At 42.5% G+C, this 13,632-nt stretch overlaps 1 protein-coding gene across 1 annotated transcript in view; it reads right to left on the bottom strand.

The window, feature by feature from the left end:
* The window catches only part of RBM33 (RNA binding motif protein 33), a 1,894,586-nt gene that overhangs the window by 870,826 nt on the left and 1,010,128 nt on the right, over positions 1-13,632 (bottom strand). The window contains exon 11 of the mRNA XM_044064784.1: positions 1,463-1,619. Within this exon, the coding sequence (XP_043920719.1) occupies positions 1,463-1,619 (157 nt within the window). The remainder of the gene's footprint in view (positions 1-1,462; positions 1,620-13,632) is intronic.

The following is a 13,632-nucleotide window of genomic DNA, read 5'->3' as shown; positions in this document are numbered from 1 at the left end:
GCCTGCAATGTAGTTCGGGCTTCTTCCCTCTACATCATGAAGCTGGTGACTGCAGTCATTTTTTTTAACAAGTCTAAACAAAGCTGAGCTCATATCCTACTCAGAGTAATCATTTTTCTGACAGCACTGTACTGTATACACAAGATAAAAATTTACTTTTTGGGGGGGGGGTGGAAAGGGGACACAGAAGCAGAAAGAAACTAAATAGTGTGTCTCAGATTTTCACAACATACAACTGGCAACTAAAATGGACATAGGTTGGACCAAGTGGTCCTTACTTGATATCCGTCCAGGTTTATATGAGATGATGACCGTTGTAAGTTACTTCAGTATGAACCCTATAAAACTCTAGGTTTACATGAGATGATAACGTTTAAACTATGGTAATTCAGTATAAAACATAAAGATCACCTTCTGCTTTAAAAACAGCAACATCTAAGAGTATAAACCTGAACTACACAGGCACATTATTAAAATGATGCAGGTGCAAAATGCTAAGAAGAATAAAACTTCTTATAAAGCTTGCCAGGACTCTGAAAAAAATGACAATAAAAAGAAGAACCTCAACAAGCGTTCCTTTTTCTTACACAAGCAGAGGAATGCATGTCAACACCAGTTTAATATTCATGTCTAGATAAAGTCTTGCTAAAGTGCCCAACTGTAAAGGCCAACTATTGGCTATTACGTGGAATTAAATGTTTGTTCAAACATGTTCACTTCTAGAAGAAAATGCAATAACCTTTCAGCAACTTCTCAATGTTTCCTGGTCTATGCTTTCTCTCCAAGCACTAATGCTGCCACTAATAAGAAAAAAAAAAGTTTTACAGATTAAATCTATAATGCATTTGCTTTCTAGGGGCTCTTGGACCCTCATCCTTCCTCCTTGTAGTCAGTATGAGCTATGGTAGTTTACCTATATAGCTGTGACTACTGCTGTTGTGATCAATTTACGAATACAGTACAGTTTTTAAGCAAACATACCATTACCATAATAGTAGATGCCCCCTGTATTTTTGCATTATCAGCACCAGTAAACCTAAATAATATCGATGTTCTGGGTGCCAAGTCCTTTAGAGTTTTCATGCCAACTGAAAGAGGGAGGTTGGAGCCCCCCCAAAAAAGTGCAGTGCTAAGTACACAAAAAACAGTCCACACTTCACAAGAAATATATACAAAATACATAGAAATATACAAAACTACAGGGGGCATCTACATTTACATAAGCAGATTAAAGTGAAGCTGCATACTGTGGAACATGCAATGTTCCACACATTCTAATGAAATCCCAAAGAAATGTACAAGAGAGAAATATATCAAATAGCTATACTATCGCAAATCATAAAATAAAACTAATATAAATCATATGTTTACATAAACAGACATTTAAGTTGTTAAAAAGTTTAAAAATCAGCTTTTCATAAAAGTTAGACCAATCGCTAACCCAGAGAACCTATCAACTCACCTCCAATAAAGAAAGGTTGGTTTCTGTCTTGAGGCAGTGGCGGTGGTGGTCCTCTCCATTGCTCTAAAGGAGGAGGTGGAGGAGGAGGAAGTCTGGGAACCTGAGTGAAGTTGCCTGGAAGTGGCCCAGGGGGATGTGGCTGAAATTCTGAAGAGCCCTAATTAAGGAAAAAAAAAATGAATAGACCTTTCTTTCTGAAGCATATGAATTCTCATTACTATTAACATTTACTTCTCCTAAAAGTTCAGTAGTACATTCCTAAGCCAATTAAGAATACATCTTCTTCTTTCGGCTTTTTCCTGGTTAGGGGTCACCACAGCAGATCACCTGTCTATTATCTTCTATATTCACAACAGTGCAAAGACCTACACAGTCACCTAATCATATCAAGAAGTCTAGTCCTTATTTCAGCAAGGTCTTCCTCTACTTACTTCCCAAACATTTCACTCTTATTCTGTACCACTTAACTCAAGTGAGATGCAATTCCCTACGTTAGATACCTATTCAGTGAAGTATGTTCAGGCTGCACTACACTCATTTTCAGGCAGCACAATCAAAGACATCTAACTACCATATGCCCTTATGTGACAGGAAATTTGAGGGCAATAAAACTGACTGAATTTTATCAGTAAATCATAAAGTAAAAATAACACCCATACAACAAATCAGTTTATGACACACTATTTAAGATAAATGCCATAGAAAGTACAGTCGTGCAAGTGAACTTACTTTAACAGTAGATGCTTGAATGACCACTGCTGTAGTAGCTTTAGCTATATGAATTAGAGCCACCCTAGGATATAACTGCTGGACAGCCTCCAGAGCTCAATGGCACCTTCTACAAGCCCAAACCATTATCAGCACCAGTAAACCTAAATAATATCGATGTTCTGGGTGCCAAGTCCTTTAGAGTTTTCATGCCAACTGAAAGAGGGAGGTTGGAGCCCCCCACAAAAAAGTGCAGTGCTAAGTACACAAAAAACAGTCCACACTTCACAAGAAATATATACAAAATACATAGAAATATACAAAAATACAGGGGGCATCTACTGTTATGGTAATGGTATGTTTGCTTAAAAACTGTACTGTATTCATTAATTGATCACAACAGCAGTAGTCACAGCTATATAGGTAAACTACCATAGCTCATACTGACTACAAGGAGGAAGGATGAGGGTCCAAGAGCCCCTAGAGAACAGTCTTAGTGAAGTCTGACCTAGACTTGGAAAAGGAATCTAGTCTGTAGTGCTTTGGAAAGGTATGAACAGAGGACTAAGTTGCTGCTTCTAGAATACTTTTAGAATTCACCCTTTTCCAAAAAGCCACTAATGAAGCAGAGTCCCTGGTAGAATGTTGCCTTGACCCTGCCTAGAATTGCCTTGCTCTGGTGGGTTCAACAAAAGGAAACAGCATAAGAAAACTATTTGGAGACAGCCTGCTTTAATGCAGGTTGCCCTTTTTTCTTACCTTCATAAATGAATAAGTGACCAGAGTTTCTGAAGGTTTTGGTTCTGTCAAGATAATAGAATTGTCTGTGAACATCCAGTGTATGAAGAATCCTTTCTACCTTGTTTTAGGTTCTGGAAAAAAAAACAAGGTTATGGATACCTTGGTTCAAAATAAACTCATGCACCACTTTAGACATAAATGAAAAACTAGTTCTCCAAGACACATTATCTTTGAGGAAAATGAGTTAAGGCTGACTCACCATGTCAGCTTGCAACTTGGAAGCACTTCTTGCAGAAGTCAAGAGCAATCAATAAAACTGTTTTCCATGTCCTGAACCTCCAATTAGCCTGATGAGCTAGTTTTGAATGGAGTCACAGTTACTTTCCAAAACAAAGTTGAGATTTAATATGGGAATGCATTGAAATGGCAAGATCCAAAGGCAGATATGATGAAATTGTCAACAAAAGAACCCTGGCGGGGGAGTAAAAAAGGCCAGAGGATAATAACACAAGCAAATACTGTGAAACCAGAGAAATCTTAGCCTTTAAAGGGTCATGGTTCTTGTTTTGGCACCAACTAGAAGATCTTTGCCATTTGCTAATATATAATTTCCTAGCAGCAGGTTCCTTTGTCTCCATTAACACCTGCTGCACATCCTCAGAAAATAAGTCCCTAAAAGGTATTAAAACTGTATCACCCAGACAGTTAGCTGAAATAGTTTCAGGAAGGGGTGTATTAAATAATCCCTGTCTTGATGGAGTAGTTCCAGTCTGTGAGGAAGCTTACAGTATTTGCCCGTAGCCATTTCTAAAAGAAGAGAGAAAGTACAGTTGAGTAAGCTGCAGTTACCATACTCATCACTGCTGCTGCGGCATTTGGCTAACTGGAATGTATCCTGCCAAGGATACAAATGGCCAGTTTCAAAAAGCTATAGGCTTCCACCTCACCTACACTCTGACTATTGACTAGCTAGCCCCTTGGAGGGTAATCAGCAGCAAGAGTGTAGACAGCTTCAGGACTTTCTTGCCCCTCCCAAATAAATAACTAAAAAATAAAACTAACTCTTCCTGAAACCCCAGAAAGCTATAAACAAATAACTTTGCATCCCAACATATAAATATATTCAGTAAAAGATGGATGAAGTTTTGGGGGCAGCAACTGCAGGAGTTAGGAACTTTAAAATGCATTCATTGTTATGTCAAGTGCAACTCACACAACTGCACTATGCCCATCATTCATTGCTGCAGCAGACTTAGGCTATTTGGGCTGATCACAAAAGCTTATCCAACTTGTGAGGAAGAGAAGGAAGGATAAGGGTCCAGAACTTCCTGAAGAACGGTCTCAGCAAAGTTAGCCCTGGACCTGGAAGAAGAATATAGCACATAATGCTTTGTAAATGTATGTACAGAGAACCATGTAGTTGCCCCCAGAATGCTTCTACTATCCACAGAAGCCACAACTTTCATACAGTGAACCTTAACAGGAGTAACAAAGGCTCTTACCATGAAAAACATAAAATAAATTAGCATTAGAAATCCAAGTGGAAATGGTCTGCTTGGAAACAAGCATTCCCAGAGCCCTGGGATGAAAAGAAACAAAAAGCTGATCAGATTTCCTGACAGCCTTTGTTTTATCTAAGTAAAATCTAAGTTGTCTAGTGTGTAAAACTCTCTCACTAGATGACTGTGGAGAGAGGAAAAAAAGTGGGCAAATGAATAGAATGGTTAAGTGACAACTCATTCATAAGCCTAGGCATAAAAGAAGGGTTAGTATGCAAAGAAACCCTATCCTTATGGAAATCCAGGAAGGGAGAGAAGCCATCAAGGCTTGAGGTTTGGACACCCTTCTGTCTGAAGTGATGGCTAGGAAAAGCACAGTCTTCCAACTACAGTGTTGCAGGGTAGCTGTAGCAGCAGTTTCAAATGGAGCCACAGCAAGTTTTCTCAAGACAAACTGAGGTTTGAAGGAGAAGCAACAGGCTTCCTGGAAGGTCTGATGTAAAGGACGCCTTTAAGGGAGAGTTTAACCTCCAATTTAGAGGCCAATGGAGGAGACAAAGGCAGACGAGCAGAAATGGCTGATGAGCTTTTACTGAGGAATAAGCCAACCCAGCCTTCACAAAACCAGAGGAACATCTACAAAGGCAGACGAGCAGAAATGGCTGATGAGCTTTTACTGAGGAATAAGCCAACCCAGCCTTCACAAAACCAGAGGAACATCTACAGAAAGTGGGTCTAGCTTAACAGAAAGATACCAGATGGAAAACCTCTTTCATTTGGTAAGTAGGATTTCCTAATATTGGGTTTTCATCACCTCCTGCAGAACACAAAACACGTCCTCTGAAAAGAGGCGTGTGAAAGGAATCAAAAGCTATCACCCACAGTGTCAGATGTAGAGTTGAGAGATGTGGGTGTATAAGAGATCCCTTGTCTTGTGTGAGAAGATCCATCCTGTGAGGTAACTTGTGATGATTGCCCTTGGCTAAATGCAGAAGAGGGAACCAATGCTGTCTTGGCCAACAGGGAGTCACCAGCAAGATATCTGGTTTGTCCTGCTGAATCTTTAGCAGAACTTTCTGATTAAGAGGGAAGGGGGGAGCATAAAGAAACATCCCCTTCCTGAGAAAGAAAGAGCATCAACCTTCCACACCAGAGGGTCTGGAACTCTGCCACAAAAGTCTGGAAGTTGTCTGTTCAAAGGGGAGACAAAAAGGTCTACCTGAGGAATACACCACCAGCAGAGAATGTCCAGAAACACATCCCTGTGAAACATCCATTCATGGGACTGAGTCATGGACCTGCTCAGAGTGTCTGCCACTACACTCTGACTGGAGGTGTACACTACCTGAAGGGTGACATGGTACTGAGTTGCCAGTTCCCATGCCATGAGGGCTAAGCCCCCCCATTTGTTTTCATAACAAAGAACTGGGGTGTTGTCTGTACAGTTTTAGAGGACCTGGATGATGAAAAGAGTGAAAAGTCTGTAAAACGTTTTTGATTTCCCTTTACATTTTATTTAAATGCCAATGGCTATTTATAATAATAATAAAGCATATATTAAATTAGGGCCATATACTTCAAATTTTATTAATTTAACAAAAGGAACTAAACAAGGATGTCCTCTCTCCCCTTTACTATTTGATCTAGCTATTGAAATACTTGTAATTCTTATTAATTCAAAAAATTCAAGGTTTACAGATCAATCAGAAATATAATTCCAAAACAATGCTATTTGCTGATGACATCCGTTTAACTATTAAAAATAATTTTGAAACAATAGAACTTGGGAAAAATTATAGGTAGTTTACAAACAATGTCTAATTTACACTTTAATAGTACCAAAACAGATGGTATGTACTGACCATGTTCCATCTGAGTAGTTACACTTCATTTTTCTGCAACCTGTGGGTGTTCGGATCCATATCGGATGCGAGCCGGCAACTTTACAAGCATTTGCTCCGAGCTCCAAGCTCCTCCTCCTTACCCATAACCAATCACCTACCTTCCCTCAGATCGAGTTTGCCTCATCTCAAACCAATCAGCAACTCAACTTAGCATAAGTCATACATGAAAAAACTCATGAGAAGGTTCAGGGGAAGGAGGGTGGGAAGGCTGCAGAAAAATAGTGTAACTACTCAGATGGAACGTTATGGTGAGTACACAACTTCTTTATCTGAAGTAGTTAATTTCATTTTATCTGCAATCTGTGGGACAGAGTCCCCAGCTACTCAAACTCCTGGGGGGCCCTCATGGAAGGATATTCCTGAGCACCGTAGAGCCGAAGGATGCTCTCCCTCTAGAGATCAAATCCAACTTATAATGAGAAGTGAAGGTATGTGACTTTGCCCAAGTTGCTGCAGCACAAATGTCATCCAATGAGATCCTAGACCAAAAGGCCGCATAAGTTACCACAGATCTGGTAGAATGAGCTTTAACAGGACCAGGTGGAGACAAACCTATGTCTTTGTAAATTTGTAAAATACATAGTGTAATCCATCTAGCTAAGTAAACCTTGGAGATGGCTTTCCCTAAAAAGGGCTTAGAAAAAGACACAAATAACTGGTCAGACGTACGGAAGGGCTTTGTTCTATGTAAACAAAATGAAGTTGTCTATGAACATCTAGCAAATGCAGTTTATATTCACCCTTGTTCTGAAAATTTGGAAAAAAACTGGCAGGTTAACTGTTTGATTAATGTTTGATTCAGAAGCCACTTTTGGTAAGAAAGAAGGGTTTGAGCCACTTTTGGTAAGAAAGAAGGGTTTGTACAGAGAGAAACCCTGTCCTTATGGAAGGTCAAATAAGGGGGCACGGCAGACAAAGCCTGAAGCTCAGAAACCCTTCTAGCCGACGTAATGGCCACTAGAAAGATAGTCTTCCATGATGAGAACTTCAAATCCACTGAAGCTGCAGGTTCAAAGGGGGGAGCAACTAAAGCCTGCAGAACAAAGGTAAGGTCCCAAAGAGGGATAGAGTCCTTAATTGGAGGATGCAAAAGAAAGGTGCCTTTAAGAAAAAAAAGCTTTACACAGTCTAGAAGAGGCCAGGGCATTCATATTTTCGCCAACGTGGAAATCAGAAATAGCGGCCAGTTGTACTTTCACTGTGGAGGAACTAGCCCCTTGCTGAAAAATGCTGGCTAAGAAATCCAACACTGCAGTGACAGGGGCTGTAAAAGCATCCAGGTTTCTCTGAGAGGCCCAAATAGAGAATCGTTTCCACTTACTGTGGTAAATCTTCCTAGTGGAAGCCTTATGAGACACCACCAGAATAGTTTTCACTGAAGATGAAAGACCGGGAGTCCTGGCAATCAAGGGAACTGGAGCAACCAAGCTGTCAGCTTGAGGCTGTCCAGGTTGGGTGGACAGGTGCCCAAGGGATGAGAAATGAGATCTGGGCAGGGATCCAGAATCCAAGGAGGAGCTAGAACATGAGACCAGAGGAAGGGGAACCACACTTGACGAGGCCAGAATGGGGCAATGAGGATCACTTTACACCCCAGTCGGCAAGCTTTCTGAAGAAACTTCAGAATGAGTGATAACTAGGGATAAGCATACAGTAACCCGGTAGGCCAAGCATGGACTACACTACAAACCATATTGACAAAACCAAACCAAACCATCTCTGGGGGGATCCCCTGGTGAGGGAATCAGAGTGAAGAACTCGCTGCACTTCATGTTGGAAGGAGATGCAGAGAGATCGCAGCAAGGCTGTCCCCACGCAAGGAATATCTCCTCCGCTATTGACTGTTTCAGAGACCACTCGTATGGCATTAGAATGGCCCGACTCAATCTGTCCACTAAAATGTTGGAGTGTCCCGGGATGTGCACTGCAAGCAGAAACCCACTGGTGGAGATCGCCCACTCCCACACTCTCATGGCCTTGCGACACAAGAGGGTAAGATCTGGTTCCTCCCTGTTTGCTGATGTACCAGACAACCGACATGTTGTCTGACTGAATTGCAACAGTTCCCGGAGGAAGAACAGTGTGGAAGGCTTGCAACGCTAAAAGCACTGCTCTCATCTCCAGAACATTGATGTGCAATCTGGTCTCGATCTGGGACCACGTGCCTTGGACCGTCCTCCCCAAATAATGCCCCCCCACCAGAGCTGGGAGGTGTCTGTGGTTATTGTGGCTTGGCTGAAACAAATGGGCATCCCGCTGCAATCTCCTGCAGGCTTTGCTGACTTGAATTGGATATTCCATGGGGAGATCTAACCAAGACCATTGTACGGCTAGAGTCCATTGAAGAACACACATGTGAAGACGTGCACAGGGGAGGATAGAGATTTCTGCAGCTATAGAGCCCAGGGCTCTGAGAACATCACCCACCTTTGGTAACCTGGGGCCAAGAAGTATTGATACATGAGCCCGTAGACTCTGGACCCTGTCAGGAGTTAGAAAGACTTTCAGTCAAAGGGTGTCCAGCCATGCCCAGATAAAAGTCCAAGATCTGTACTGGGTCCAAGAGGGACTTGTAAACATTGATAGTAATCCCTAGCAGGTCTGCAAGATGAAGGAAGGAGTCTCTGGTTTGGCAAAGAAGATGCTTGGTGGAAGCAGCGAGGAGCCAATCATCTAGGTAAGGGAAAACCTGAATCCCCTGAAGCCTCAGGTGAGCCTGTACAACTGCCAATACCTTGGTAAACACCCTGGGGTCAGTGGTGAGACCAAAGGGTAGGGCTCTGAACTGGAAATGACTGGCTCCCAGCTGGAAGAGAAGGAATCTCCTGGAGCTTCTGTGGATCTTGATATGGTAGTAAGCGTCCTGGAGGTCTATCAAACACATCCAGTTGCATTCTCGAAGTTAAGGTAGAATGGACCGCAGGGTGACCATCCAGAATTTCTGTTTGGCGATAAGACAGATTTAAGGTTGACAGGTCCAAAATGGGTCTGAGGCCCCTCGTCTTTTTTTGGAACTAAAAAGAACCTGGAGTAAACGCCTGACCCGGACTGACTGGGGGGGGGGATTGGTTCAATGGCTTGTTTGTGAAGCAGCTTGGCAACCTCTAGCGCTGCCATCTCCCTTTGAGTGGGTGGGACATCTGGGAGGTTCTTTGGTTGGATCGGAGGGGCAACACATGGGATGGTGTAACCTCTGGATATTATTTGAAGGACCAAACGATCTGGAGTTATGGACTCCCACGCCATTGGGTGCAATGACAGTCTTCCCCCGACTGCCTCCAGAGTAGGACAGTCGGGCAACCCCTCAGGGCTGCTGTGCAGGCCTGTAGGCTCCCTAAACCCAAAGTTCCTCGGAACCCCTCTGCCTCTGGGACGGCATCTGTCATGTCTCCCTCTGCCTCTAGGGGTTCAAGTTGTCCTGAGAGTCCTGGGAAGACTGTGACTTCTGGAACCACATCTTCTTTTGCCCTCTCTGATTCCTGGAAAAGGATATTTGAGGACTAGAGAAGTAGATTCCGATGGCAGACAAGGTCTTCCCGTCTTTTTCACTCTGGACAAGGGTGTCACGTATGGTCTTCCCAAAAAGAGAAGAACAATCGAAGGGAGCATTCGTAAAAGACAACTGAAAGAGTCTGCAAACTGACGCAATCTGTGCCAAGTGTGTCGCCTCATAGCTACGCCGGTCCCAGCCGCCCTAGCTGCTCCTTCCGTAGCATGAGAAAGGAGGCACATCGACTTGTTTGATACTGACTTCAGAGTAGACATTTTCATGGAGAAGAGGCACTTGCCCTCCTGTGAACAAGACTCTGGGGGAGACTCAGTTAACTCCATGACTAGGTCTCGCTGCAGTCATATAAAGTGAGCCAAATAGTTCAGCACTAGGATGGAAAATGTCACTGAAGAATATACGCGCTTCCCAAATCGATCCACCGTCCTGGACTCCTTGTCCGGAGGGTGGACCGAAGAACCTTCCTGAGCCAGTTCCTTCTTGGTGGCTGCTGCAACCATCATAGCGTCCACGGGGGATCCCTTATACCATGCCTGTGTTTGAGGGTGGAGAAAGAATCTTGTCTGGGCGTTTAGGTATCGGCTCTATGGTGTCAAGCTCCTTCCATGCTCGCATGGTGATAAGATCCACCAAGGACACCCAAGACGTAGATGGGCCCATGCCAAAAGCCTCCAGGAACACTGATTCATCTGTAGAAGGTTTCGGGGCTGACACACCTCCCCTCTGGCGGAGGATCTCCAGGATGTCTCCAAAGGATACAGCCACGGCAGGTGACCTGGGGGAACCTTCTCCTTCATCTAAATCAGTGTTTTCTGTCAAGGACTCAGGGGAGTCCAGGTGCCTCCTTTTGTACATGTGCTTACGAGGACCCTCTTCAGTGGGACTCTCTGAAGAGGGCTCGTGAGCCGCGGGGGGTCCTCAGGGGAACCGCTTGGGGGTCCTCTAGCACAGGCTACCCCTGAAACAGGCTGAAGGGAGTTGTAACAGAATCCAAGGGAGTCTGGGCAGAATCCAAGGAAACAGGCTGGGGTCTTGATCCTTGGAACAGAACCCTCTCCACCACGTCGAATACAGATGGAGATTGCACCAACAAGGAGGAAGCTCTCCCCGGGTCCGCAGTGAGGATCGGGGCTGAGGCTAGGGTAGCCAGAGCTCTGAAGGAAAGGCTCGGATCAGACAAAGTTGTAGCCGAAGAAACCTCCATCCCCTCGGGTCCGACTCCCTTCCTCTGCCACGAGAGCTGCTCAGATCCGAACTGGTCAAGGTTGGAGGAACCAACGGCACTGAATCCCCAGCTCCGAAGATCCTCTGATCCATCAACCCCGAAACTGCAGGCTGGATCGGGGAAGGAGAAATCAGATGAAAGAAGGGCTTGGAGGCCCCCCCCCTCCAGAGGGAGAGGGGCCTGGTAAGACTCCCATCTGGATTTGGGTCTGAATAAATCTCATCATTCTGTACATATCCATTTCAGAGAGGGTCCAAGTCGAGCGTGAGGAAGCGACCGACTCGGATCTGGCTAGTTGCTGAGAAGATCTGGAGGAAGGCCTCATCTCACAAGGCCCAGTTGGCTCTGGGGAGAATCTGGGGGAGTGGAGCCAAGAAGACATAGGTCTCGATACCTTGGAAGACGGGCTGGGGAAGGACTCCTGATCTGGAGACCTTTCCCCTCTTTTCTCTCTCTCTCCTGTCTGAATCTTTTCTCTTGTTTCTCCCTTTGGCATCCCCTTCAGCAGGTCTAGCGGGAGGATGAGTCCCAGACTGAGGGGGGGGGGGTTTGGTCGGGAGTTGCAGAGGCTGAGGCTGAAAAATCCAACGTGGAAGCAGGGAGCAGGCCTTTAGCCACCAATTTGGCCTTCCTATACTTCAGGGCCCTCGGAATGAATCCAGCACACACACTGCACTGGGCGAATAAATGAGATACGACCAGCAAACAACACACAGAGTGTGACCATGTGCCAGTGGAAGCTTATGGCCACACTCTGTGCATTTTTTAAAAGTAGGTTTTGGCTGATCCGACATCTTCACACACACAGCCACACCTATCAAACCCCAACACACTATGACCACGCACACCTATAGGGAAGGGAAGGGTCTACACAACAACTACCTGACAAACTAAACTTAACTAAAAACTAATGGTGATGGCTTATGGGTAAGGGGGAGGAGCTTGGAGCAGATGCTTGTAAAGTTGCCGGCTCAGATTCGACACGGATCTGAACACCCACAGGTTGCAGATAAAATGAAGTTGACTTCAGATCTAATTATATCTTTATAAATAAAAAAATCAATAAATACAAATATTTAGGTTTTATGTAAATAAACTACTAATTTATTATATCTAGGAATTCATATTTTCTTCTTTTTTTTTTTTCAATAATAAGTCTTTATTCTTTTTCAAATGTTAATACAATACCACAACATATTTACAATATATACATGAATGCTTCCAACAGTTACATAAAGTCATTATACATTAATATAAACTTCTAGATGGGTATTAAAGAAAGCGAAAATGAAAATCTAGTATCAATATAAGGCGATATATCTATACTAAGCTCCATATTTAATATGTACTTCCCGGAGAAAAGTGGATAGAAACCTTACGCTAACACAATATTAAAGATTTGCTCCCATATTTTTGTGTTATTTATACTTTTCTTATGATCTTTAATTAGTAATTTATGTGCTAAGATATGTTTTATCGCTACATTCTTAAAGTTTTCCCATGAAGTCTGGGATGGATTCAACCAATTTGTAGCTATATACAGCTTCATTAACAGAAAAATATTTATGAGTATGATCCTTTGGGATCTATCCAAATTATTCGGGGGAATATGAAGAATCATAAACTCCCAAGAAAGTATAGACTGTTGATATCCCATGTTTTGTAATTGAATTTTTAAAGAATTCCAAAGTTTGAAAATACATTTACAACTCCAGAACATGTGTAAAAGGTCAACCATTTGATCTATACAATATGGGCATTTAGGTGAGTTTTTAGAGTTGAATTTATATAGAGTGAGACGAGTGTAATACGCATTATTAAATATCATCAACTGAGTAAATAACTTTTGAAGAGATACTGATTTTAAGGTTAAATTAATTGCTTTCACTATTTTACTATCTTCAATTGTTAACAATTTCTCCCTCCAGTATTTGGATAAAAGTATTTGGTTATTATATTTCACGTCTTTTATCAAATTATATGAAGCCGTTATATATTTACAGTCCTGCGTAAGAGTTTGCCATAAGTTTAGGCACATGGTTAAATCTTCTTCTTTAATTTTAAAATTACTATTACTAAAATAACTTATTGACAGATCCTTTAACTGTCTCATTATAATTAAATACGAGTTAGGGAGATTCATCTCTCTTAGGATGTCATGTATTGAGATACCGAGGAAGGGATATAAATCAAGTATAGTTAAATCACTTATAAGTGGGAATTTTTTAAGATCTATCAGCTGATTATCAATTTTCAAATTCGGGTTCTTATGAAATGGTTGAAAAGTCATTATATATTGTAAGAGATTTAGTGCATTAAACAAACTTTGTACTGATATTATATATATTCTGATATGTTCCATCAGAGCGTACATTTTAAGGGTATCTTTATTTAAAAAAGGTAATGCCTTACAATTAATACCCAGTCCAGCAACATGTTTATAATTCAGAATCAACCATTTGGGTGACCATTTAGGACTGGACCTATCAAAGTTAACCAATCTTAGAATTCTATTAGCATTTATTATTAAATAATATGCTTCAAAATTTGGTAACTCTAAACCACCCCTTTTTTTCGGAGTCACC

This window comes from Protopterus annectens, chromosome 3.part0, assembly GCF_019279795.1.
Source record: "Protopterus annectens isolate FY-2018-M chromosome 3.part0, PAN1.0, whole genome shotgun sequence".
NCBI lineage: Eukaryota > Metazoa > Chordata > Ceratodontiformes > Protopteridae > Protopterus > Protopterus annectens.
This window is presented reverse-complemented; position numbering and strand designations above follow the sequence as displayed.